Source organism: Syzygium oleosum, unplaced genomic scaffold (genome assembly GCF_021117445.2).
Source record: "Syzygium oleosum isolate NSW1041296 unplaced genomic scaffold, Sole_v2.1 Sole_v2.02, whole genome shotgun sequence".
NCBI classification, from domain to species: domain Eukaryota; kingdom Viridiplantae; phylum Streptophyta; class Magnoliopsida; order Myrtales; family Myrtaceae; genus Syzygium; species Syzygium oleosum.
In genome coordinates this window covers 20817243-20843345 of record NW_026607486.1, presented here as the reverse complement: position 1 = coordinate 20843345, position 26103 = coordinate 20817243, and the positions used below count along the sequence as shown (strand labels likewise).

The 26103-nt window shown below is 41.8% G+C and overlaps 4 protein-coding genes across 5 annotated transcripts; 2 read left to right on the top strand and 2 right to left on the bottom strand.

The window, feature by feature from the left end:
- Positions 1-6317: 6317 nt before the first annotated feature.
- LOC115673330 (L-type lectin-domain containing receptor kinase S.4) lies at positions 6318-8986 on the top strand. The gene has a single exon (XM_030595472.2). It carries the CDS (start codon positions 6675-6677, stop codon positions 8748-8750), a length of 2076 nt encoding a protein of 691 aa, XP_030451332.1. The 5' UTR covers positions 6318-6674; the 3' UTR covers positions 8751-8986.
- Positions 8987-10327: 1341 nt separating this feature from the next.
- On the bottom strand, positions 10328-14137 carry LOC115673336 (uncharacterized). 2 transcript variants are annotated; one of them, XM_056308313.1, is made up of 5 exons: positions 13748-14137; positions 11633-13637; positions 11057-11258; positions 10739-10929; positions 10328-10666 (listed from the first exon to the last, which is right to left on the bottom strand). In XM_056308313.1, the coding sequence occupies exons 2-5, from the start codon at positions 13458-13460 to the stop codon at positions 10590-10592; spliced, it is 2298 nt and encodes a 765-aa protein (XP_056164288.1). In that variant the 5' UTR covers positions 13461-13637; positions 13748-14137; the 3' UTR covers positions 10328-10589. The 2 variants fall into 2 exon arrangements, with proteins under 2 accessions (XP_056164288.1, XP_030451337.1); XM_030595477.2 differs by having other exon boundaries at positions 11633-13538; positions 13748-14136.
- Positions 14138-16430: 2293 nt separating this feature from the next.
- Positions 16431-18265, top strand: LOC115673337 (codeine O-demethylase-like). The gene is made up of 2 exons (XM_030595479.2): positions 16431-16848; positions 17557-18265. Exons 1-2 carry the CDS (start codon positions 16627-16629, stop codon positions 17797-17799), a joined length of 465 nt encoding a protein of 154 aa, XP_030451339.1. The 5' UTR covers positions 16431-16626; the 3' UTR covers positions 17800-18265.
- A 141-nt stretch (positions 18266-18406) lies between these two features.
- Positions 18407-25270, bottom strand: LOC115673334 (pumilio homolog 1-like). The gene is made up of 9 exons (XM_030595476.2): positions 24390-25270; positions 22127-23577; positions 21896-22037; positions 21703-21810; positions 21154-21366; positions 20931-21041; positions 19984-20178; positions 19222-19396; positions 18407-18858 (listed from the first exon to the last, which is right to left on the bottom strand). The coding sequence occupies exons 1-9, from the start codon at positions 24918-24920 to the stop codon at positions 18821-18823; spliced, it is 2964 nt and encodes a 987-aa protein (XP_030451336.1). The 5' UTR covers positions 24921-25270; the 3' UTR covers positions 18407-18820.
- Positions 25271-26103: the final 833 nt, after the last annotated feature.

Below are 26103 nucleotides of genomic sequence, written 5' to 3'. Positions count from 1 at the left end.
ACACCAGCAGATAGAAAGAGTTCATCATCTTTCTGATAGGTTGGGCTTTTTTAAATGGAAACAGTAGAAGCAAATAGTGCTTTTTCTAGCATTTCCTACAGTTGGCAAGTACAATAACTATTTCTTTTCTCTCATAACAATAATTCAAAGTACCGTTTGCCTAAAGAAATATGATGCCAGAGGGAAAAAGACGATTAGAAAGGTCTCCGCACTTCCCAAATTTAGAATCGGCAACTTGGGGGCGTGCATTCCAAGATGATGATTTGCACAGAACAAGCATACACACAGTACAGAGCTGAGCATGGGGAGTAAAACTTTTGTCAAGGCAAAGCTCAAGACTGTACCCGTAGGGGCATAGTCTTCTCTATAGCTAGATACTTCAAAACGGAGAAAAGCAGCCAGCCATTCATTGATGACTATGGTTCTTCTGCAAACTGTTGAGAAATTATACGGCACATCGTTTCTGACTTAAAATTAAAAGGGTCATGTTGGACAATGACAGTTCTTTAATTGCTCAATGTGAGCACTGACGGGACCCATCAGCTGTCGACTAAACGTGCCCAAATGTGAATGAAAAACCCTCATTTAACACCATGCAGATAACCAATGGCATTCTTCTTTTCTTTTTGTCTCATGAGGACTTTCGGTCAGAATCAACTGACAGAGGTTGGTGCATTACGGCTTGTGACATAAAAAATTCCGATGGTTTAGCTGTACATTGTCTACATTATCTTCATCTGCGAGCTTAAAGCTTTCCTAGCTTAGGGATTGGGCAATAGAGTGCATGACTCGTGACGGCTATTTGTCCGGACTCAATTAATTCCTCCATTATCGTGCATTCTTTAATCCGCCTGGAAGAACTCAATGAGGTTGATCGTCCATGCATTATTTCTCAGTATTCTAATCCAAACCCATTATCAGGTTTGGCTGTTGGCCACTCAATAAATAATGGGTCATTGTGCTGTGTGTGCTCAAGGAAATGGACCCCCAAAAGAAGCAGAGGAGGCCATTGAAGCAGAACAGTTCACACTGAACATCAAAGGCCAAAGTGGGTGAGAAAAGAAATGGGATAAATTAAGACTTCTTGTCCTACTAGTGCTTCAAAGCTCTAGAAACAAAAGCAAGCGATTGGTAATTCGAGAGAGAAATGAGGAGGGGACAGGTGCTGTTTTGAGTTACATGAACGGCCAACTTTGTGTCTTGTCACAGAGACTGTGAAGGCCTCAATCTTTGATTAATCTTTATGTTCTGGCGTTGTTTTCTTTGGAAGGATGAAATGCATGGTGGAGAAAGTGACTTTAGGTGGCAAGTATGACGCTTTCGAGATTAACGATGAAAGTGTCTTTCCCTATCATGGATCAATTATCAGTCGTTTTCTGAAGTGCTTAGGTTTTTGGGGGCTCATGGCTGGTGTCCACATGTGCTTGTCCATTAACCCTAGCCGTATTGTTCCCACAGAAGCCAAGTCTACATATTGATGGGTCTTTTCTATGCCTCGTTGGCCTCTACAATTTACTAATTCGTTATGAATTAAAAGTCCCTTTTTTTACCTAATTGAAACAGGATAATTGCGAAAAAAAAAAAAAGTTAGAAATCTAGTGTACGGATGCCAATTCAATCATAAACATTTCAATTTGGCCAATTAATCCATAATTTTTTGGCGATTTATCAATGTAGTTGTTCTGGCCAATTTTGTTTGGAAAACGCCGATGTCGACGATAGTCGTTCTATGTGGCACAACGGGTTAACATGGGAAACTTTTACAATTTTTTAATGAAAATTTCTATATTATTATTATTATTATTATTTCTTTTCTTTTTTTTTCCTTTCATTGAGACCAGTCAAGGCCTGCAAGTCCTTGCTGGCCACTGGCGAGGGTCACGGCCCTCTTGTAGGCCCTCGCTGATGGTGGGCGAGAGTGTGAAGGCCTCACCAAATCTAGGCAAGGACCATAACCTCGACGGCCACAATGAAAAAAAACGAAAAAGATAATAAAATTTTAGCAAAAATTGTTCACGTCAACGTCATCATGCCACGTAGAACGGCTGACGTTCACATTAGCGATTTTCAGCCAAAATTGGCATGAATGACTACATTGGCAAATTGTCAAAAGGTTTAAGCTAAACTGGCCAAATCAAAAGATTTAGGATTGAATTGACATTTGTACAATAGGTTTATGACTTCTTTGATAACTTTCTCTAATTGAAACTTACTAATAGGTATACATAGTGACTTTTGAAGAATAAAAATATGAAAAGATACCTACTATAACATAATTATCTGAAATGTTGTTACCAATTCTTTTATGGGAAAAAATTAATAAATACATCGAGGAATTTATACATGTAGGATAAGATTGGAAGTTACTTTTCCTCATCGAAACTCTCTAAACACATGAAAAATAATGGCTAACTAAGGTGTTCACCGACGGTGAATCACTGTGATCAATAACTTTTTACATTGACAAATTAAGTTTATCCTCTAACAGCTAGTAATTTCTTCACACTTGATTAGTAAATTTTCCATTATGAAAGTAGATTTCGTGATATTTACAAATAATGGCTAACTAAGGTTTTCACCGTGATTAATAACTTTTTACATTGAAAAATTAAGTTCATCCTCTAACTGCTAGTAATTTCTTCACACTTGATTAGCAACTTTTTCCCATTATGAAAGTAGATTTCGTGATATTTCTTCACACTTGAAGCCAAAGTTCTACTCCATTAACTTAGGCTTCATCAGAAATCTGATACTGTTGCCACCAAAGTCTGTAAAATGGAGCTTTCGGGCCTTGATAGATGATCAGATGCCGGCCCATCAGTCCCTCAGAGCCCAAAACTACGGCCCACAGATTACTTGGTGATTCTTTAATTCTCGTTTCAAGTTTGGGGGACCCGAAATTTATCCATATGATGGGCAGCCATCGAGGGGCGGGCTGAACGGCAGCTGGCGGCTGGGCCGTCTAGTGTACAGTAATATTTTCATTAACTTTTCTTTGGGAAAATGACATAAATAGTCCCTGAACTTTGACTCAATGTTCAATTTGGTCTCTGAACTTTTAATTTGTTCAATGTAGTCCCTAAACTTTAACCTAATGTTCAATTTGGTCCCTGAACTTTTGATTTGTTCAATGTGGTCCCTGAACTTTTAATATGTGTTCAATTTAGTCCTTGAACTATTTGAAAATGTTCAATATAGTCCTTCAATTAATTCAAGTGCAGGGATTATATTGAACATTTCCATATAGTTCAGGGACTAAATTGAACACATATTAAAAGTTCATGGACCAAATTGAACATTATGTTAAAATTCAGGGACTACATTGAACAAATTAAAAGTTCAGGGACCAAATTACAAATTAAGTCAAAGTTCAAGGACTATTTGTGTCATTATCCCATTTTCTTTAATTCAATTATTATCTTGTAAAATCTGGGTATCTCACTCCCTTCGTGGTTATATTACGTCGAACTCCTTAACCCGCCTCCTTCAAGTTAACACTCTGCATTTTCGCGGAAATGATTTGACGTTCGCCATACAGATTCGTCTTTACAGCAGTGAATATGACGGCATCATTACATACTTGTTTCCACAGATATCGATAATTAATTATGTATACATATAATCTTTTATTTTGTTAAAAAATATATATATAATCGCAAGATTCGCAAGAATGTAGTCAGTCTCATGTCATAACTACTCTGGAATTCCCCACCTTCCCGGACCACATACATCTTCCCATTGTGTCCTAACCCTTTTTTCTTCTAGAGAGCTCCTAATTAAGAAGTACGTCTTATCCACACCAAACTAACGAAACATTATTTATTTTATTTTTTTAGTATTATTTGTGGCCCGCCGGATCATTTGGGGCTTGGTTCTTTCAATCACCCACGTTTAAATATGGTGACGGTGACACGCAAACATACGTCACCACTCACCTCATCAAAAGCATCTTTCGGGAAAAGATATAGGAGAAGAGAAAAGATGCACGCGGGCAGTTGTTGACCTCGGACGCTTTGCCTCGCGAAACAAAGCCCCGAAACGACATCGAAGCCAATGAACTTTCGTTCCCGACGATTAACACTAATCATAATTAACCACAGAAAAGGGACTTATCATTAGTCAACGAATCAGAGTGGAAGGGGCGAAGCTCATCTAATTATGAAGTTAATTAGGCTCGGCATCACCCGAGTCCCGGATGCTTTTCGCGCATAATTGCGGGGGTTAAAGGACGATTAGCGAGGCTTAATGATCCCGGATTATGGACATTGTTCACGACCTAACGCAGTTAGTTTCCTTAAACGGGTCCGCTGCTTAGGACCACCCCACTATCAATGGTTCGGAAGCTAAGTCAACTCTCTGCTGAGACTTCTGTGTAGCCTTGTTCCGAGGGATTAATGGTTTAGTCAAATTTGCTGCTTAAATTATTATCTAGAAATCGTCGGAGACTTTTGTCCAGCCCTTTGACTTTTTGGGTTTTTGGCTTTCTAATTTTCAGTGCTAATGTAAGACTTTTTTCCACACTATGCATCCACCATTGGTGTATGAAGTGTGAATGCCGACATTTAGAGCAATCTACGAATATTCTCGTAATGTTCTTCTCATCAAAATCATGTTTTTTCTTCACTTGGCTTAAAGGAAATCGAAAGATCGTTTGGTAGATGACCCTTCTTTTTTACTTTGCTGGTCAAACGCTGACTAGAAAGTGGGAATTAGGAGCGGCAAACTATTGGCAGATTTACCACGCGAGAGAGTAGAAAGTGGGGGAAAAGACAACATGGTTAAAAAGACAACATGGACTGAAAAATGGAATCGTGCGATGCTTTTTCAAGTGTATGTTGTGTTTTGAGGAAGGAGAAACTGCAGAAGTTTCAGTTTCGATACCAGGGGCAAGGGCATCAAGTTTCTTGGAACTTAGTGTTCGTGCACGATTTGAAGTCCTGTTTGACTAATCACATGGAACAATGGTCCGCGACTATTACCAGCTAATCATGTTGAATGATGCAGAATCTATTAGTGGTGCGTTTCTGGACCGGTTGGACAGGCAGAAGTCTAAATGGAAGGCGAAATGGTGATGCGACTAGAACCGGCGGACTCGGTTGACGACATCGGATCGAGCTCAGATTCGATCGTTTGAAGCGAAACGGCGGTCTGAACACAATTCACGCCTTTGGCTGTGACTAACGATGGATTTTAGCGATTCGGAATCTTTTACATGGGTTTTTCTATTATTTTAATATTTTTTATGGATTTTAATTTTAAGGTCAGTTTTGTAATTTTGATATTTTATGCTTTATAGTCCTAGTAGGGTTTGGTTTAGGGATATATAAGATTGTTTTAGGGTTCTTTTTGAAGGACAGAATATTATCATCAATATTGAATTTCGGGATTTCTCTCCCTAAGCAAGATTTTGCTTGAATTACTCGCTGAACGCTGCGTCATTGAAGAATATGACCTAAAACAAGGTCACAGAGAGAGAGAGAGAGACAGATGAGCTTTTGGTTCGAAGTGCGAATTTTAACTCATCAATATTGGGATTGGGCTCTTATAGCCCCACTTGATACGAGATCGAGAGATGCGTTTCTTGCTTTTAATGGAGAGGCCCTTCTTTGACGAGTGCCTCAACGATGCTAGTTAATGCTACTGAAAATATTAAGAACACATATCAATGCATTGAACAAGTTGCACATTTAAAAAAAGCTATCTATACAAGTGCCTTAAAAGACATATTAAAAAAGAGTGCGCATTTCAAGAAAGTCATCTATTTCGGATAGAAATATTTGCGTTTCCTTATGCTAATATCGGCATGTCATGTCATTATCAATGGTTTAGCTCGAGTTATTTAAAGTCTCTAGATCTGAAGGATTTTATGTGGCCCGATGATTATTGTTAAGAGAAGGAGAAATCGCAAAAAAAGCTTTGTTATTTTTGGGGGTTTAATGTAGTCAAGGCAATTACAAACAAGATAAGACACCTATCAATTTCACTGCTAACAAGTTTTAACAGATAGTTTATCCGTAGTAAGTTAGTGATATCGGATTCATAAGATATCCCACTAATCCTCAAACTAAATCCGAGCAGTGGGGACCCCCAACCTAAACAAGAAAGTGGCCAAAGTTCGTGTGGAGCATTCTGAGAGGTGTTCGAGATTCCGGACTTGCGGTCGTGGTTTTTATCCTCAATAAACAACTGAAATCATGCGTGTTTGAGTGGCATCCACCTTTTCAAGAGCCTTGAGAGAGACCAGAAAGCTTGAAAAAGAGGCAAAACTTTGAGTGCGGCTTTACCTTCACTAGTTTCTGTCAAACTTAGTGGGTGGGTCGGTGGGAGGGAGGGAGTTCCAATCTTTGTTGGCCTCTTGCACCTCCCGGTATCTCTCATTCATTTCAAAGTCACACGCATCACAGCCCAGCCTGCCTTGGACTCGCACAAGAGCCGAAACCCATGTGAACCAGGTGCCGCATTTCCCCCTCAGACCCAGACACCCGATTTTCCTTCTCCTCCTCTGTTTCCTCAGGTCGCATATAAAGGGCGACGGGTGACGGCTTTCTCGCTCCTCCGCGTTCAGACATCACCCCAGTCAGCTTATTTTTACTCGTCCGCCATTCCTCAGGAGCTGAGAAGAATCCCCCTTTTCTTAATTGCTTCCTGGAATCTCGTGAATTTGCTCTGTTTTTATGGCCAAAGCCCTCGTTTCTCTCTGCTTCTTGGTGATCTTTGCGGACCCATCTTTTTCTCAGCTCGACGAGCTGTTCTTCAGCGGGTTCGATGGTGCGGGAAGCAACATGAGCTTCAATGGCGCCGCGGAGGTCGAGGGCAACGGCCTCCTTCGCCTCACCAACGACTCGCTCCGAGTTCTTGGGCACGCCTTCTACTCATCCCCTGTTCAGTTCAAGAACTCTAGTGATGGCAAAGTGAGGTCCTTTTCAACTTCTTTTGCTTTTGCGATAAAACCTCAGTACCCGAAGCTCGGTGGTCACGGTCTCGCCTTCACGATCTCTCCCGACAAGGAGCTTAGTGGGGCTCTTCCTAGTCAGTACCTCGGGCTTCTGAACACGAGCGATAATGGTAACTTCTCGAACCATGTTTTTGCGGTTGAGTTTGACACTGTTCAGGACTTCGAGTTTGGTGACATAAACGACAACCATGTTGGGATCGACATCAACAGTTTAGTGTCGAATAAGTCTGCCCCTGCGGCATATTATGCTCAAAATTCCACAAAGCTGGACCTTAATCTCAAAAGTGGTGAAGTAATTCGAGCTTGGATTGATTATGATTCACTGAACAATCGATTGGATGTGAAGATTTCGCCTTCTTCCGTCAAGCCCAATAGTTCGTTTCTGTCTTTTGATGTGGATCTGAGCTCGATCTTCGAGGATTCCATGTATGTCGGGTTCTCTGCTTCGACTGGTTTGCTTGCTAGCTACCATTACATCTTGGGTTGGAGTTTTACGATGAATGGAGATGCTAGATCTTTGTCTCTGTCATCTCTCCCTTCTCTTCCCGGGCCTGAGAAGAGCAATACGGCCTTAATTACGGGGGTGTCGGTTTCCGCTGCTTCTGTGGTTATCCTAGTGGCTGCATCGGCCCTTTACATCATCAAGAAAATCAAGGATGCAGATGTTATTGAACCTTGGGAGCTCGATGTTGGGCCCCATCGATTCCCTTACCAAGAACTCAAGAAAGCGACCCGCGGTTTTAGAGACAAAGAGCTGCTTGGGTTCGGTGGGTTCGGTCGAGTTTACAAAGGGACTATACGGAGCACAAATACCCAAGTTGCAGTTAAGCGGATCTCTCACGAATCAAAACAGGGTCTGCAAGAATTTGTGTCTGAGATTGCCACCATAGGGCGTCTTCGGCATAGAAACTTAGTCCAACTATTGGGATGGTGTCGGCGGCGGGGCGATCTTTTACTTGTATATGACTTCATGCCTAATGGAAGCTTGGACAAGTACCTATTTGATGAACCCAAAACCATTCTGACTTGGGAACAGAGGTATAGAATTATCCAAGGCGTGGCTTCGGGTCTCTTGTATTTGCATGAGGAATGGGAGCAAACTGTAATCCACAGAGATATCAAAGCGGGCAATGTATTACTAGATGCAGAGCTGAACGGTAGGTTAGGCGATTTTGGTCTTGCCAGGTTATATGAGCACGGGATTGCTGCGAGCACTACACGGGTGGTGGGTACGTTGGGTTATCTTGCACCTGAGCTCACACGTACGGGCAAGCCCACGACAATGTCAGACGTGTTTGCGTTCGGCGCGTTGTTACTCGAGGTCGTCTGTGGCAGAAGACCCATCGAGCCTAAAGCGTTACCCGAAGAGCTCATTTTGGTGGACTGGGTGTGGGATCAGTGGAGGACAGGGGCTATACTTGATGTGGTGGATTCGAGATTAAAAGGTGAATATGACGAGATAGAGGCTGTTGTAGTGTTGAAACTGGGATTGATGTGTTCGAACAATGCCCCGGAGTCGCGGCCCACAATGAGGCAGGTGGTGAGACACTTAGAAGGGGAGGTGGCGTTGCCTGAGTCAGTGGCCGCACCAGATGCGGACGATGAGAAAAAGGGCAGCGTCTGCGGCGCTAGCGGCGGGAATTTTGATAATTATGTCCATTCCTATCATTATCCGACGTCTTCATATGTTGAGAAGGTCAGCACGTGGTCATCGATGGTTGATGATGGGGATAATGATCTTGAAGCAGGCTCGGCCTCGCCTCTTTCACATTCCGGTAGTCGGGAAGGCAGGTAGCCGCCGGAGGACCCTACTAATTTTGTTTGTGTCAACATTTTCTGTGATCTGTTTGGCTTCAAGCATTTTTCTGCTTTTGTGCAGTGTACATAATATGCGTATAATCCCCTTTTCAGTTTTTATAATTATACGTGGGATTTTTTTGCTTCCAGTCTAGAGGTCATCAGCATTCATCCTTCTTCTGTTAATACTTTAGTTCGACTCAAGAAATCTTCTTATGCGACCTTCAAGTTTTCCATGCTCGATGTTCATGAACGATAGTGATGATCTAGCGGCTTGTTACGGCTTCTGTGTTTTGCTAAGGCGGTATTGTGAGTTTGATGCGGCGTATTGCCCCTAGAACCTGGAAATTATGGTGAACGTATCCTGAATGGCTGTTATGCTTTGGCTCTTGATGAACTGGTCATCTTGCCGCGCCTGTTCCTGCCGATTTTCCCTTCTGATACTTTGTTAATTGATGACAACAATGAGTAGGCAAAAGAAAACACAAGTTGAGCTTTTCATCTGTTGTATGGCACTTTGGTTAATGGGGATGGATGGCGATGCTCTTGTTATTCTTGAGTGCTGAAAGTTACTTATCCAGCAGAATTGAAGTTGACCCATCTGATAAAGAAGAGAAATCATGTTAAAGCTAAAAAGGCACTACTTGTGCTCCTTATTTTCATCACGAGTTGGTGCACCTGCCAAACCACCCAGATAGTTCTCTCAGCAATTATATTCTATGACAACAACTTTAATCGAGACACAACCCAAGTGAAAGATCAGTTTCCGATACACCGTCCAATAACGATCCCCACGCGTTCAATGCAACTCGGATGGAAGTTCTGTACCATCCTGTCGACTTGGATTTTCCACCAAATAATTTATGGCGAAAATGGAATGCTAACGCAAACATACGGTGTGAAACATTCTGTCGTTTCCGAAGCACCTGTCCTGTACGTTTTCAATCAAAAATGCAAAATAGAATTCTACACTACCTCGTGTTTGCTTCACTCTTCCCGGATGCATCTCAACTAAAACTTCATGGCACATTCCTTATTATGTTGGCCGACCGACCACGACGAATGGGCCAACTGTTTCGTTCAATTATTACACCTTCACAAAAGCAGACTGCAGGTGCATAAAGATAATACATAGAGACAAGGAACAAGTTTAACACGTGAAATGTTTGCTTCTGGTCATCTTGAAGAATCAATTGAGAGCCAGAAGTGGACAGAAGCCAACCTGGAAAAGGACTTGGCTCAAAATTAAAAGAAAAAAGATCGAAAAACGACATGCAAGATGTTTTCGTAATTTATTAGGACATCCATTTGCACATGCCAAGCTACGGCATCATCCAAGGCCACACAAGGAGGGAAAAGAAAAAACCCAAATGGAATTTTCACAGGGAATCCTAGATTATCTGATTTTACAGACTCAGAATGGCACATGGACTCTTCTTGGTAGACAAAGAAAAACTGTCGTTCGGCTTCATTAACTCCATCGAGCATAATAAAGAAACTGCGGAACGTATTTGGGACTGCACACGATTATAACTTAGCAATAATTGCAATAAGACCTTCTTAAAGGTTCTCGTCTTGAAGAAGAAAAGGAAGAATAATAAAGCTCCATTTGTGAACAATGAACTTGAGGAAATCTCAACTCTGCATTACAATTCCGCCTAATAAAACTGATATGCTAATCCGAGTTTATCTTAACCCACATTCATCCAATATATGTCAATCTTTCCCAGCTATCAATAAAAATGTAATGTACAGCTCACTACTTCACTAAAAAGCCTGAATCTAGCATCAGTACATATACAGGTGGTAACAACTTAGACCTTGGTATGCTGCTCCACTAGTTTGCAGCATTGTCCTCAACATTATCGTCTTCTCCATCCTTCGCTCTATTCAAGATTTCATAATCATTGAAACCTGTTTGAGTCATCACAAAGGTTAGACTAAGTACAAAATATTCCAGTACTTTATCAAAAGAAATAGATGTACCTGTATCCAAGTCTTCAGTCTCACCAGTTGCAGCTCCTACAAGCAGCGACCTCGCTGAAGGAGGATCAAGCGCCATCCAATCTGAACTCGAATATTCCTCCACACTCGAATCTTTACCCACAATCCAGTCTTTTACAAGATTTCGGCTTTCAAATGAAATGGGGTCCATGGGACCTCCTCCCACATTGCCGCTGTATGAGAATTAAGAGCTAATCAGTAAGAGTAGATAACCTATTAAACGGGCAGATGTCTTTTCATTTTTTTGTCTATATTGAGCTGTTTTCAACTTAAGCTTTTCCGACCAAGAAAAAAACTTACACTTTCCTCAGCTGCAAGTTGTAGTGGACATAGACCAGGTCACTGAGTCGTTGATGCTCTAAGCAATTCCTCGATTCATGTATTTGGTCAAGAGAGATAAGGTTCCTTTGACTTCCGATTGCACAGCAAGTCTGACTTAGAATTCGCATTGCTAATCGCGTCAAATTTGGGCAACCTCCTCCATATGTCGACCACCATTCAGCTAGGGAAGAAACAAGGCAAATTCTCAGGAATACAAACATCTGATAGTGAATTCGTGAAAACATCTAAAGTTGTATCTATTACAAACAAAAGCCTCCTAGAGACCTGCAAGGACGGCTGAGAGAACCGAACCATGGTTGCTTTATTGGATTGATTGATTCGCATTAACTAGCCATCCGCATAAACATATTTATCAGAAGAGGGTTAACCTTGAATAAACTTCCATCTTTTTCACTAATAACTTGTCTCATGATCCAAAAGCAAAGCCAGGTCTCCGCACCTTTAAGCCCCCCACACACCCAAACAACATGCCCACTGAGTAAAATAAATTCTGAACAAAGAGGCTATAACATCAAGTTGTTAAAGAACTCTCACCAGGAAGTATACTTTCTCTAGCTCTAACCGCCATCTTCCTCCCCAAATCTCCAGCAGCACTTTTGTAGGAATTTATCTCTTTGATAATTTTATCCTGAACTTTTGTATCAGTAACCAATCTCTCTATGCAGTCAAACATCCCTGAAATAATCTCACTGGGTATATCTCCCTCAATGCTATAAAAAAATTTGGGGTTTAGGTAGAATCCTGCCGCATGAAGCGGAAGACTCCAGTGGCGCTCCCAGCGGTGATCTATTATGTCCCAGTAAGCCACATAATCTTCCCTTTTCAGGAGTTCCTTCTTAATTGCTTCTTTTGCCTTGTACATTCCTGCATAAACATATCCCATTGCAGGCCTCTTCCCACTGCTAACAATTTTAAGAAGCCGGATGAGTGAACTTGTTAGACGGGTGATGAGAATGCAAGAGGACCAGAATGATTCGTTATTTGCATAATCTAACAGTTCCAGACCCTCCTTTTTCTTTGCATACGGGCAATCAACCCATTCCTGTGAAGTGACCATGGCCAGCAAATTGGGTTTAAGATCAACCATCCTTTTCAAAGTTGCGAAATTAGTAGCAGAACGACTTCCCGCAATTTCTATTATATCATCACCAAAGGTATACCTTCTCAAAAGATTCAGAACAACAGCATGATTATATATAAACCTTGTGATAGAACGAGCTTGTTCAATAACTGCACTGATCCATTCAAGGTTCTCAAAATCTTTGAGTATCAAATCAATGCACTCAGCTGCACAAGGACTCCAGTACAGAGTAGGGAAGATATCCATCAACTTTTTCCCAGCAACCATGTATTGTTCTTCACCCTTTGTAATCACTTGCAATACATTTTTTACACCTACTTCTTCTACTACCTGCTTGAGCACTTCAACCAAAATATCTGAGGAATGCACGAAATCAGTTGCATCAACAGATTTTAGGAACACTTTTCCTTCTGGTGAGTAGACAAAAAAACTCAGAAATGTTCTGCCCATCTCCGTGGTCAATTGCTCAACCATCAACGAGCAGCCTGTTTTCCCCCAAGCTGCAGTGTGGTTAGTCGTATCATTCTTGACTTCGTCAAGTACAGTCTTCAGAATAGGGCCTCTAAGGTCATTATATGTGGGTGGTAGTACATCTGGTCCACCAGAAGCAATTGCATCAAACATTGGTTGGAAATAAACCGAGTTCACCGCATCTAAAGATGCCCCGATATCATAAAAGAATCGGCCTATTGCTGTATGAATTTCACTATTTACCCTTTTCGTGCTCAAAGCCATGCAACTGAGATTCACGCCTTCGGGAGTTGCAGGAATACTCTTTCCTTTGGCTCTCTTTCTCCTCACGCCACTCTTGTTAACACCACCTTCTTGGTTAATATACGAATTCGAATTTGGGTCGGCACTTTCATTGTGAACCTTGACAAAGTCAAGTGCAGCAGCTCGAATGGGACTCAATGCCTTACCATTGGCATCACTTTGAACGGCAAATGCGTCAATCTCCTCATTAGAAGTTTGCGGATTGATAGTGGAAATGACCTCATCAATCTTCTGCTTTCTCCGCCTCTTCGCGACGACCCCCTCCAAACTCTGCTGCATCTGTTGCCGGACATCCGGCGGGGTTCGCAGGCAAGTGGACGCGTTACCTTTGTGACCCGCGAGATGTTCCTTAATCCTATGAATCCCCCCGCCCTTAAAAAGTTTGCCGCAATACAAACACTTGAGCTGGACTTTATCCCCGCTTTTGTACATTTGGCAATGCTTCCACGCCGGGTCGGTCTTCTGGCGCGTCAGCGCCAGCGGCACGGGGTCCAAACCGGAAGCCATGGCTGGCTGTTCAAACGCTCACAGCAATGTCCATGTTTCCTACCCCGTGGCGGGTTCATGCACAACGTCAAAGCCTCTCTACAACGAGCAGCGAATAACGCAATCAAAACGAGCGATTCAAGCATCCAAATTTTCATAATGTGCTTAACCATATAACGTTAAACAAGCAGAATTCCCCTGAACAACAAAAACCCACGAACAAACAAGGCATTGCATAAAAAATGAAAAAGAATTTCCCGAGTAACTAAGCTTAGAGAGAGAGAGAGAGAGAGAGAGAGAGAGCATACTTGTCGGCGTCGGGCCGTCCGGCGGCCGGCGGGGAGAGAGAGCGGGGGCAGAGAGAGGCGAGAACCGAGTTAATGGCGGTCGAGGGGGAATATATATAAACCGCGAGCGAGTGACCTGACGGACCGGTTAGGGCAGCTGTCAGCCGGTTATCCTTATCGCCTCCTCCAATTTTAGCCCTCCGTTTCGCCTGTTGACCCGGTCAAGTTGCAGGGATCGGGCCGGCTTTCTAGTGGGGGCGGAACCTGGAGCTCCCGGTTACCCGGATCCCGCGGCCGATTCGCGGCCCTGGCCGGCGGTCGGGCTCGATCCAGGTGAACCGGCGATCTCTCTCTCTCTCTCGATCGATCGCTCTCTGAAAGAGCTTCTCTGTTTCAAGACGGCCGACTTTTTTTAGCTGAATCCTCGGGCAATTTCGACGTTCCGACCGGAAAAATCGAACCTTTTCGTCGATTTCCTACTCCGATCGGGACGCGTCTACTTGGGTCTGGACAATTAGGGTTGCGTTTGGCAATTTCCGGAACGAGCGGAAGCTTGATCGGGGCGAGGAATCTGATGATTGGTCGGTGACGGATCAGAGGAGTGGAAAAGATCCGGTTTTGAATTGCTCGGTGATAGGGATGATACTACGTTCTAGGACCGAATCGGATGGAATTGGCGTCGCGCTTTCGATGAAATTAATGATGTTCGATGCGAGGGTGTGACGAGGAGGCGACGCACGCTGATGCCCTAAAAACTCTTCATTTTCATCAACGAAAGCTTGATTTCTGGACCCTTCTGTTTAAAATGGCGAGGAAGCTCGTTCTTTTTCTTGGCTACGAGCGACATCTTTTCCTATTTTTCATGTTATATGTGATTGAAGAAGGGTGAGTGATCGACCTTTTCAATTGAACTGTAACTGTAACTCTTCTTACTCGGCTTAGAAAGACACGGAATTCATAGTAATGAAGATCGTATCATATTGTCCTTCTATCGATTTGATCATCCTTTTCGAGCCGAGAAGAAGGAGAAGAAGATTGTCTCATGAACTTATCGTCGAGAAAAAATTTGCTCGAAACCATCCCGGTTCCGATGCGTCGGTCCCGGATTCCCTAGAGGCAGTCAGCAAAAAATTAAAAGCTAAACGCAACGTCTGTAGCACGTTTCTGTCTTCAAACTCACTCAGCTTTTGGGGGGGAAATCTTGTTGAAAGCATGCATTCGAGTTGCTCCTAAATTCCCGCTGTTCATTTTCAGGACAGGGGCTTACGTCGGTTCAAAATGCCAGGAAGAAGAAAGTCCGAAAGGAATCTCCCAACTGCCATATCTCTAAGCTCGAAGGATCTCAACCCGATCATACTGCAATCCAAAAGGTCAACTGTGTTAAATATTGCTGCATGTTGGCTGGTTCTACAAGCAAAAGAATACCCTATTGGCTAATGGAGGTCTCTGTCGGAGTATCCTAAGAGTGATTCCACATCCACTCATTGTGAAGCTATTTCTTTGTTAAATATTCAAGGTACGCCAAGAATTTTCGACAGCGATTCATGTCCAATGGTTGGATTCGTTTGTGTCCAAACAAGATGGCAGGTCAAACAAGAAGAAAGATCCCCACTTCATATAGCAAGGAGCTTTTCTGTTAAGGACAAGAGTGGCATCTGTTGCGATATATAGCAATAGCAGTTTTCTTTCTCGGGCATTGATGGTGGAAACTCATAAACATGGATCCAACAGTGGAAGGTGGAAACGCAAAGGAAGATGAAGGGTTGGGTTTTGGGCGATCTTTGCCAGCGCCCAGTGTCCAGGAACTGGTGAGGAATGACTCTAATTGGGTTCCCGAGAGATACATTCAAGAACCAAAGTACAGGCCAGTCGGCTCTCTGATCTCCCATAATTCAACTGGGATTCCAGTCATAAACATGTCGCTTCTTGCTCAAGGTGATGCCGATGAACTCCAAAAACTAGACTTCGCTTGCAAGGACTGGGGCTTTTTCCAGGTAGTCAGTCATCTACACCTAAACCATCACTGGTTTTTGGTCCAAAACAACTTTCTGCTTTAATTTCAGTATCACACCAATATCTTGATTAAGAACATAATTATCAGCCCCATGAAAGACACTTTTCTCTCAGTTCTGTGCTTTCCTCGCATAGAATATTTAACAGAATGAGCTTATATTCAATTCCCTGGATTGAACTTGTTGAGCAAAAGATGTGTCGGTACGAGTGGAAGATACATTTCACGGTGTTGATACATGGATTTTCAACGGAGGAGGTGTCTCTTATTCAATCAATTGTACTGGATGCACTCTTAGTTCTCTCCTTTTTGCAGCTGATACTGCAGAAACTTAAAGATCTAATGTGGCAAATCATTGCTTGCAGATAACACATCATAGAGTCGCAGAGGAGGTAACTAGTAATACGAAGACAGCTGTAGCAACATTTTTTGATCTTCCCCAGGAAGAGAAGAAGAAGTATGCAATGGCAGAGAATGATGTGCAAGGATATGGACAAGGCTACATTGTCTCTGAAGAGCAAAAACTCGATTGGTGTGACTTGGCATTCTTGATGACGTACCCAGATAAGCATAAGAGTTTCAAGAAATGGCCTCTTAACTGTACCAGGCTTCAAGTATGTGATCATCTACCTTTTTATCATGACACCAGAAATACCACAATCTGCTTCACAAGCAATCAATATGCTATTCAAGATTGATTTATGATCATATTTCCATAAGAAGAAATGATTTTTCTGCAAATATTTCCAGTTTCTTTGACATTTCCTTTCTCCTGATTCTGCATAGAAATTCAGTTGAGAAGTACTCGACAGAGATAAACAAGTTGGCTGAAGAAGTCTTTGCCCATTTGTCATGGCTGCTGGGGTTAGAGAGAGAGAGCCTCCAAAGGATGCACGGGGAGATCAGACTAGGAACAAGAATGAACTACTACCCAAGTTGCTCCCGGCCCAATCTTGGTGTTGGTGTTAGTCCACACTCTGATGGTAGTTCCTTCACTTTCCTGCCTCAAGATGATGAGATAACTAGCCTCCAGATTAAGCACCACAGAAGATGGGTCCCCGTGAAACCGATTCCAAATGCAATAGTTGTAAACATTGGTGATGTTGTGGACGTAAGTAAATTACAAATTTCATTGACCTCTCGTCCGTTTCCAGATGCTTATTCATGTTATTTAGTCCGTTTAGCCAAGCGCGCTGCATGGTGTTTGAAACCAGCCCGACTGGCAATTGATCAGACCAGTCCTGGAATCTTCCTGTTCAATTGCTTCGTGTTGAACTTCTGTTGCAAGAACCTGACTAGTTCCTTTAGTTGGTGATTACAAACATCCTTGTGACCATCTTAAATTGAATAGGAAATGATGTCCATACTGTGGCCCAAAAGACCATTATCAACCTTTCACTGAAAATAAGAAGGCTGTTGTCGAGTGCCAGTAAATTAGGAAGCCTGTATTTCAGACATGCTCTATCTCGCATAACTCCGGAAAGATATCAATTTTGGAGCATATTAACCTGAATAGATGGGAATGAGTTTTCCTCATCCGAGACACCGAAGGTGTAATCTCTATTAATCCCAAAAAACAAAGATCCGGGAACTTGTAAAGACAAGTTCTGAGCTGTATTTTTTTTCCATGACAAGTTCCGAACTTGAATCAATTGCTTTCAACAACCATGCAACCTTTCAAATATTCAAAATGAAAAAATCTTATATGTTCTATTCCTACTAATTGGCATGCCGGCTTCAAGTACTGCAAGTTTTTAGCATCACATCTGAATTTCCAATGTGTTTGTTTCCGAAAGACTAACTCTCGTTGATTTCACAGAGCTGGAGCAATGGTATGTACAAAAGCATAGAGCACAGAGCTGTCATAAGTGAGAAGAAAGCAAGAATTTCAATCGCAACATTTGTGCTACCAGAGGATGAAACGACAATTGGTCCTGTACCGAGAGGGGTTGCTTCTTGCCAGCCTAAGATGTACAAGAATATCAAGTACGTCGATTACATCAGATGCTCCCTTTCGAGAAAAATGGATGGGAAGGCAAATATAGAGTATCTGAAGGTCTAAACTTCAGGATCATGGCTGAACACCATAATTCATATAAACACTGGCAAATGATTCACATGCATGACACGAATTGCCAAAGCAATCCCTTACGCATTTGCCGTAATTTATGGATCAAATGTGAGATTATTTGTTTTTCCTATCTGTTCCTTGAAGAGGGAGATTATTTGTCCAATGGAGTTTCTAGATCTACTTTTTATCAAATGGACTACATGCCACTTAATGACATCGCCAAGCAACGAGCAATTTAGTTTGCTATAGATCTACGTGCACCGCGACCACATGGAAAGTGCAGATCACATTACTTGTTCCCCTAGGCCTTGATAGTAAAGAGCTTATTACGAACTGACTTGCAAAAGCAAGTTCGGTTTTGATGAACTAAGGTTAAAACAGAAGCAAACAAAGAACCAGACATCATAGTACTCCACTCAAAACTCTAACAGAAAGAGGCCGGGTCTGCGAAAATTGATAAAGAACTTCCAGAAAGCTCAGAAAAAAGAGGACTTAATCGTAGAATATAATTGCAATTATCGAAACAAAATTTCTCTGGAAGCAATACCTCAGAGATAAGCAAATATGCATATAATTAATTCTAGAGACAAAAAATCCATAATGTATAAAAGAAGTTCCATTGAAAGGAAATATTGAAATCCCATACACAAGAAAATTTTTGTCGACTCTGCTAGACAGAGGCTCTCTGCGCTTGGAAACATTTGTACATCCATCAGAGATACACTACTCTTCCCTTTATACACTCTAGAAAGAAACTTGTACAGTAACTCTGTCTCCTCGTCAGATGCGATGCAATGCGATGCGCTCGCTACCTCGGCCTTAGCTCATCATAACTTCTAGTATATCCTCCAAACTAACAAGTTTTACATCTATAAGTACAAAACAAGCAAATTTTTATTTCAGCCAGCTACTGTCTATTTGAATACATAGACAGAGCTATCACTAAGAGTAAAGTTCGAAAAGAGAGAGGTCACTCTATCCTCAGTTAGCTGTACAGCTTTCCTACACTATGCTAAGCTGGGTGTGGATTCTGAATGCTAATCCTCCTTTCTGCAAAGGATCAAGAAGCAAGGTTAAGGTTGCAATTTTCACAGTTCCCTAGGAAATAGAAATACTAAAAGGTTTATAAATTAAATATGAATATGCTTGGACCTCAAATGCATTAAAGCAACTTTCCATGTACTCAAAGTATCATATCAAAAGATTAATGCTCACAATCACATAATAGAACTTGCACGAAGTAAGACCCACAGCTTATAGGGTCGATGACAATGACACCTCATTGACTACATGTGGCAAGAATAATCGAAAATCTTAACTGAGGTAGTGGAGCTAGAAAATAAGATGGCATTCACATCGGAGATCATTCCACTAGAAACAAGTACATCTAAAGCAAAACAGAGAAACAAGTACCTCCAGCCGCGACTAGTTTCTCTACACGTGCAACTATGTGCTTCCCGTAAGTATACTTTTTCAGAGCATTCAAATGTACTTTTATTCGAGTAAGGATCAGTTCCAGTTGCTGGTCATCACAAGTTTCCAGCACTTTTTGTACAACGTAGTTTGCGAACTGATCTTTCATCATCACCTAAATTCAACAAAAAGAAAACATAGAAGAGAATGTTAACAGCACTGTCAAACACTATTAAGAAATGCATTTCAAATAACATAGTTTATTGTAGACATAGGGCTATGATATCCTTACAATGTAATTATCACTCATCAAGTCTATCATATGTTCTGACCAAAAAAAAAAAAAAAGTCTATCATATGTTGCTAACATAACTAGGCCGATCAAACTTGGTCAGAGAAAAAAGCCAATAGCCAAGATGAAGGCAATTGCCAATAGACTCCAACTACCCCAAAGGAAGAAGAACCTTCTATTCTCTGTGTCTCTCGTTATGAACACAATAATTCCAGATGAACTCAACACTAGGCTGATTTTCGCTATGTCAATGCATCAAAGTAAAAACATTTTCAAGTCATTCTAATTTGACGACAACAAACAAAGACCAACATCAATTACTGGCCTTTTTGGACCAAAATATTGGTATTGTCAAGAAAGAAATCACAGTCTATTAAGTGCAACCAATCATTGTCAGATGAGCATCATTCCCTATCCCGACTTGACCTATAGATATGCAGATGGTGTGGTGCACATCAGTATGAACAAACCTGAAGAGGCTCATTCTCATCAGTCGACCCAAGCATCTCATTCACCAGGACCTGGCGCTCTGTGGGAGTTCCAAAAGCCAAACATTTTTCAATGACATTGGAGGCAAACTTTTGCTGACTCATTTGAACTATCTGACCAGTCAGCATCTTTATTATGGCAGAACGCTCATGTGACTTTCCATGCTCTAGAACATGCTGCGACATATACAAGGCATCAAGCACAATCAAAAAAAAAAAATGAAGGAGCAAAATAATAGTTTAGACATGCATGCAAAGAACACAATCAAAGTCTACAATCCACATTAGGAAGCAACTGCAAGGCTCTCTATGTGGGGGCTCCAGTCACCTCAGATTATTTAAGTCCGAGATATGTAAGAGAGAAGCATACTGAGTACTCAACTGCATCTACTAATAATTTACAGGGCAATAAATCATGCAAAGAAGAGTTCTGCCCAGCTAATTAGATCATAGACTGGAATAAATGTAAAGAGAACTCTTTGAACGTAACATATTTCACATCAAAATAACCAGTATTAAGTCACTAACGAATTTTGTCGTTCCGTCTTGCATGCCTCTAAAGTGTAATCAATAAAAAAAGTTTGATGCTCAAATCAATTGGCTGCAATGGACAGCTTTAAGAGATGATCTTCAAAGACATATTACATATTTACTCATTTCAAAGACAGATTTATCTTTCCAACAGCTAATGCCAGAGTGAAAAATGTTAGGCGAAAGACGAAGATGAATAACTAACTTCCTCGCATATAATCTAGTTTGTGTGGTTACTTCTCTGAGTATCTATGATTTCATCCACGATGCAAAAGGCAAGTATGCTTCGTTGTTGGGATAGGTCACACTTAATGTTTAGAGCCTAAAGATGACTGGATTCCCTGGCCACAAACAAATCATCTATGCTAGAGAGGTAATCGAAAACATGTGTAGCAAACCTGCACAACATAATTCCCATACTGATCTTGTGCCAGCATGCAAACTGATTGCAAGATCTCATCCATCATTATGCGTTGAGTTGTTGAATCATGGCAATGCTCTAGGACTCTCTGGCATATTTACATATAATTGTTAGAACAAAAGCTCTTATGTATTTTTGATTGGTCAAGGATGTGTAAACATAGACATTCATATGACATATAAGTGAAAATTTATTCGGACCTGAATGACACGACAACCGTAAGGATGAGTGGACAGTGTTACAACTTGATCGTAGAAGGTGGAGACAATGAAATGAATAGCATCCTCAGGAATACATTCAATACACTTCTGGATGACATGATTCCCATTCTGATCACGGACACAGCGCATAACATGACTGTCAAGCTCCATCACCATCTTAGTCTGCTGGTCCAGTTCAACTACCTCGATAGCCTGAATACTCAAAACAGTTTTAGACCAACCATTTACATTTGAAATCACTCGAACTACATGACTAATCAATATTCTACGATGCCAAATGATCACACAAGTCCATTCATTGCGTTTTATCAGTGAGAGAAGTTGCACAAGAGCCGCCAAGTGGCATATCCAATTAATTCTTCAGAAAGCCACCATTTGAGTCTTTGGGATGTTAGATCTTAGCAGATCAATAAAAAATATGAGGAAGTAGCAACAAAATATACACTGACGGTATCAGATATAGAGATGCAGTGACCCAAAGAAGAAGATACTTTGAGAGAAATAAATAGGAATAAAGTAAATTTTCACCTTCTGGATGACTCGACAACCATACATTTGCAGGCTTAGAGTCAGCACATGCCCATCAAGCTGATCAGCCAGTTCTCTTACTTGTGATGCACTTCCATGCTCGAAAAACTGAACATGTTATTGACAGCATATTAATTAAAATCCGCATATCATCCAATTATGGATCTGAGTAACAACTATCTTCCAAGTCTACCTTTTGAATGACATAATTCCCAAACACATCAGTCATCAATGACAGAGCTCGCGGCATAATCTCATGGAACACCATGTCTTTCTCTGCTGTCGACGCAGTCTCAAGCTTCTGTTGGATGAATCGGCTCCCATACTGATCAGCACTGTCACAAAGGCACCAAGACAAAGTATAAAAAAATAATTTGAAACCTTGACAGTAAAGAGAAAAGGACATGCTAGCATCAACTCATACCTGAACTCAACAACATGACCAGCAATTTCGGAGAGTTCAAAACATCTCGTTTTGTTACCCTTGAACTCGTCAAGCAAAGATGACGAGAAGCTCTCATCCATATTACTTCCGGCTTCTGAGTGCCACGCTCCCATGACTCCCCCACCTAAGTTCCTAAGCCCAGAAGAAAAACGAACATTGCGCTCATCATGCCGGACCGGACTACCACATCCTAGAGGAGAACTTGGAAGGAGGGGACTCCCCAATTGGTTTCCAGGATAAGACATGCCCATATTACATGCAAGATTTCCATAGTAGCCGTGATTAAAACTCCCAGATTTCCCGAGGTAAGGAATACCGTATTGTGATTTTTGTGACGAAAGCAACAAATCAAGGTAAGCTTTCTGGAGTCCCATAAAATCCATATAGGAGTCGCCCATGCCTTCCCTATCCAACAAGGTGGGGTCACCAAGAGCAGCAAGCTGTGCTGCAGCATACTCGTTCGATCTTGAATACTGAAGATATGAGGGGCCCATCAGGGGGAACTGCAAACCATTAACCGTAGCGTGAGCTCCTGCTCTACTAAGATTTTGTAGTTCAGCTGCTGCAGCCATAGAATTTGGCCCCAAAGGCGAACCTCCCCCAAGTGCTCTTGGGTCCAAACCATTCATGCCCAAGGCTGATGCAGCAGCGACATTTTTGAACAAAGGCGGCAGGTTACCACTCCCAAGCTGGCTTGCCATCATGGTTGGTGAAGAGGGATTCATGGCAAGCCCACTTAGGCCATAATTTGGATTAGTAGGACTTGACCTTTCCAAATCGTGATGATTAGACAGTGAGCTCCCTCGGCCATTAAGATATTGAACAGAATGTCCTTTCAAGAACGAGCTCGAAGCAGAAACAGCAGGCTTCTGAAACTCGTTACTGATGTATGATTGTTGCTTGTTTTGGTTCTCATCTTGAAAGTTGTAAAAGTTATTGTGATCACCAAGGTCATGCTGCATTTGTAACTGAGAGAGATTCTTATCATCTGTCATTACATCTGTCGAGAGATTCAAGCCAGATAAAGCGGCAACAAGATCTCCTGTTTCGCCCATATTAGGTGAGACTGAAGAACTCAACAAAATTTGGCCATTAACACTTCTTTTATCCATCGAATTAACCCTCCCAGCTCCAACAGGCGGAATTCGAGGCGTCGGAGCACGGTCAATAATTTGAGGGTCAGGAGTGGCGCTTCTAGACAAGGAGCCACCAACAGCAGAAGCATAAGTATGAGAAGCACGCCCGCCAATACCATGGACAGCAGACATGGTATTTTTATTTGCAGTGGACTGCAGCGAATCCATATGTTCCAATTCATGATGCATTTGAGGAAATTGGACTTCAGGAGCTTCAGTGGTTTCATCAAATGCATTTCGGCTGGCTGGACGAGAAGGGTGGCGAGAGGCCGATGTTGCATAACTCATGTCATCCTGCATATGAAATGTAAGACTTCATCTCAAATGTTGACTCACAAAGATGAAGCAAGACACAAGACATATCTATTTACCATCTCATGTACAGTAAAAGGAGGTGGCATGAAAAGTTACAGGGACATTACACTAAATCAAAGATTTCACATCCATGCTATGAAAAGGAGGAGAACCGTCCAAACATACAAACTTCATCGACATAGGCACTAGTAGTTCGCAGTGAGCTTTGCTACAACTTGCAATTCGTTTACCACGCAAAAAGAATTTTAGCAGCATCGTTTTAGCTTAAAAGCATGAGCTTTTCCTAATCTGGATCCATAGCCTGCCAAAGCGTTAATATGCACAAATGACATGTTCAATTTCGCTAAAGATAAATTACGACAGTGTCTCATTTGTAACATACAACAAGTGCATTTTCAAGCAATAAGCAATGGGAAAATAAGATCAAGCAGGCCAACGCCCCCAATCAGTGAGAGTGATTTAGCTTTTAGCGGTGACAAATCAAGTGTGTGAGCTTCACTATTTCTAGAATCGCCAAGTAACACTTCCGACACTTCCGGCCAAACAAGACGCAGTAAATAACAAACTGCCTGGAAACAATGATATCTTCAATCTCAAGAAATATGCTGTGCACAGTGAGTGCTATAAGATCATCGGATCAGGCCAAACTTTATCATCTTTGCCAACGAAAAAGCACTACGTACCAAATAAAGAAGCAGATAAGGATAAATAGGTCAAAAATCAAACTAAAAACTCGAGCAATAAAGAGAAGAACTAAGTATGAAACTTCCAGTTCCAGGTCTTCATTTCACCTGAATGATCTCTGCAATGCTTTTTTGTCTACTCCCAAACCCCAACCCCGGCAAGCCAATCAACCCATCAACACCCCACTCACTCCTTTGAGCCTCCATTCCACCGTTCTCTTCTCTCTCTCCAGCTCGAACACCACCTCTACTCACTTTCCTCCTATCACCAATCCCTCCAACTCCTCCTCCTCCTCCTCCTCCTCCTACTCCTCCACCACCACCACTCAATCTCTGTGCAGACCTCCAATCTTCCTTAGACAACAAAGGCGGCGGTAGCCTCGGATTCAGATTGACATTAGAATAGTAGTAATTCACATAAGCAGGATCAGCTCTCAGCTCCTCTTCAGACGCAAAACCTTTCCCATCGCTCCTTCTGACATCAAACAATCCTCCGACCGCCGTCAGAGAGCCCTCCACAGTCGGCGGTGCAGACCCACTCCGGTGGATATCGAGCTCTTCAGAGTAATCTGCTCTGTTCTTGAGCATCGATCGCATTGAGATATCAGGCATCATGTTGGGATAAGTATCGGTGATCATGGCATACAGCGGAGGCCAAAAAAAAAAAAATCCAAAAATTTCACCAAAAAGAAATCAACAAAATTATGTAAAGATTGAAGCTTTGAGCTCAGAATCAGCTCAAGATTGTCAAGAATCAAACGGGCCCTGCCTCAAAGCTGAAAAGGAGCTGATTTCTCGATCAAAGAGACAGCACCCATGATCCTGAACTCAAGAAATAAACGTAAAAATCCGATTTTTCCGTCGATGGTATATGCCCTTTAGTGAATTCTTTCATGAACCGGAAGATCAGACAAGAAAATCAACGCAAGCTTTTGGACAGATGACGAGTTAAGCCATACCGAGCGAGCGAGAAGAGAAGAGAGAGAGAGAGAGAGAGAGAGAGACAAGAGTGACGAAGTGGGCAGTGATAAGCATGGGTGGTGGAGAGGCCGGAGCCGTCGGATGCGAGCACGGACGGCCCAGATCGGTTGCAGTTGGATTTGTAGTTAGGAGAGTTGGGGGGTGGTGGCTCTAGGGTTTTTATTTCCATGTATTAAAAATCCGAGATTTGGAGTTAGATTATATGAATCTTTATTTCTATTTACAAGGAGTAAAACAGGCCTTTATTGGGTCCTTTCCATTTATGAAGGATTTTTTGGCTGCGGTTCTTGGGTTTGCTCTATTGCTAGGGCAAAAGAGGGGAGCGTGTGCCCAATTGCGTTCATTTGAGGAAAATTTTCACCATCTCTTTTTCTCTGGACCTCATTTAATTGGGCAATCGTTGTTCACGTGTGTTTCTTATCCTTGCATGTGCATTTTCCCTCTTTTTACCTGGATTTTTCTCTTTACGAAAAAACAAAAAAGAGAGGAGTTCTGGAGTTTTTATTTCCTATATTAGCTAATTTTCCATCGTTGCACTTGATTTTATTCAGATCGATTTCTTGATAAAAATTGGGTATGTATTTTGTGTATTTAGGGTGCTAAAGGCATTACTCGTGAGAGCCATGACTTTCGTGTACAAGTCGGGGATAAATTCAATGTTGCACTTGATGGATGGATTGTCTTTCGCTTCTTAATCAAATAAGCATACTAATGTAAAAGGGGAAAAAAAACTAATTAAAATGGACAAGAGCCAAAACTTGATTTAAAAAATGGAAAATACCATCAAAAAGTCCAAATTATGCCAATTGTGACAAATTTACCCTAAACTTTTTTTTGTAAC

What these genes read in the sequence shown, in the direction of transcription:
- LOC115673337 (XM_030595479.2), top strand. Translation starts at nt 16,627, where the DNA reads ATGCACGGGGAGATCAGACTAGGAACAAGAATGAACTACTACCCAAGT. An exon ending in ACATTGGTGATGTTGTGGAC is followed by an intron (nt 16,849 to 17,556) that starts GTAAGTAAATTA and finishes TTGATTTCACAG; the next exon opens with AGCTGGAGCAATGGTATGTA.
- LOC115673334 (XM_030595476.2), bottom strand. Translation starts at nt 24,920, where the DNA reads ATGATCACCGATACTTATCCCAACATGATGCCTGATATCTCAATGCGA. An exon ending in ACGGTTGTCGTGTCATTCAG is followed by an intron (nt 21,042 to 21,153) that starts GTCCGAATAAAT and finishes TAAATATGCCAG; the next exon opens with AGAGTCCTAGAGCATTGCCA. An exon ending in ATGGGAATTATGTTGTGCAG is followed by an intron (nt 20,179 to 20,930) that starts GTTTGCTACACA and finishes TATATGTCGCAG; the next exon opens with CATGTTCTAGAGCATGGAAA.
- LOC115673336 (XM_056308313.1), bottom strand. Translation starts at nt 13,460, where the DNA reads ATGGCTTCCGGTTTGGACCCCGTGCCGCTGGCGCTGACGCGCCAGAAG. An exon ending in TAGAGAAAGTATACTTCCTG is followed by an intron (nt 11,259 to 11,632) that starts GTGAGAGTTCTT and finishes TTTCTTCCCTAG; the next exon opens with CTGAATGGTGGTCGACATAT. An exon ending in GACTGAAGACTTGGATACAG is followed by an intron (nt 10,667 to 10,738) that starts GTACATCTATTT and finishes TGACTCAAACAG; the next exon opens with GTTTCAATGATTATGAAATC.
- LOC115673330 (XM_030595472.2), top strand. Translation starts at nt 6,675, where the DNA reads ATGGCCAAAGCCCTCGTTTCTCTCTGCTTCTTGGTGATCTTTGCGGAC.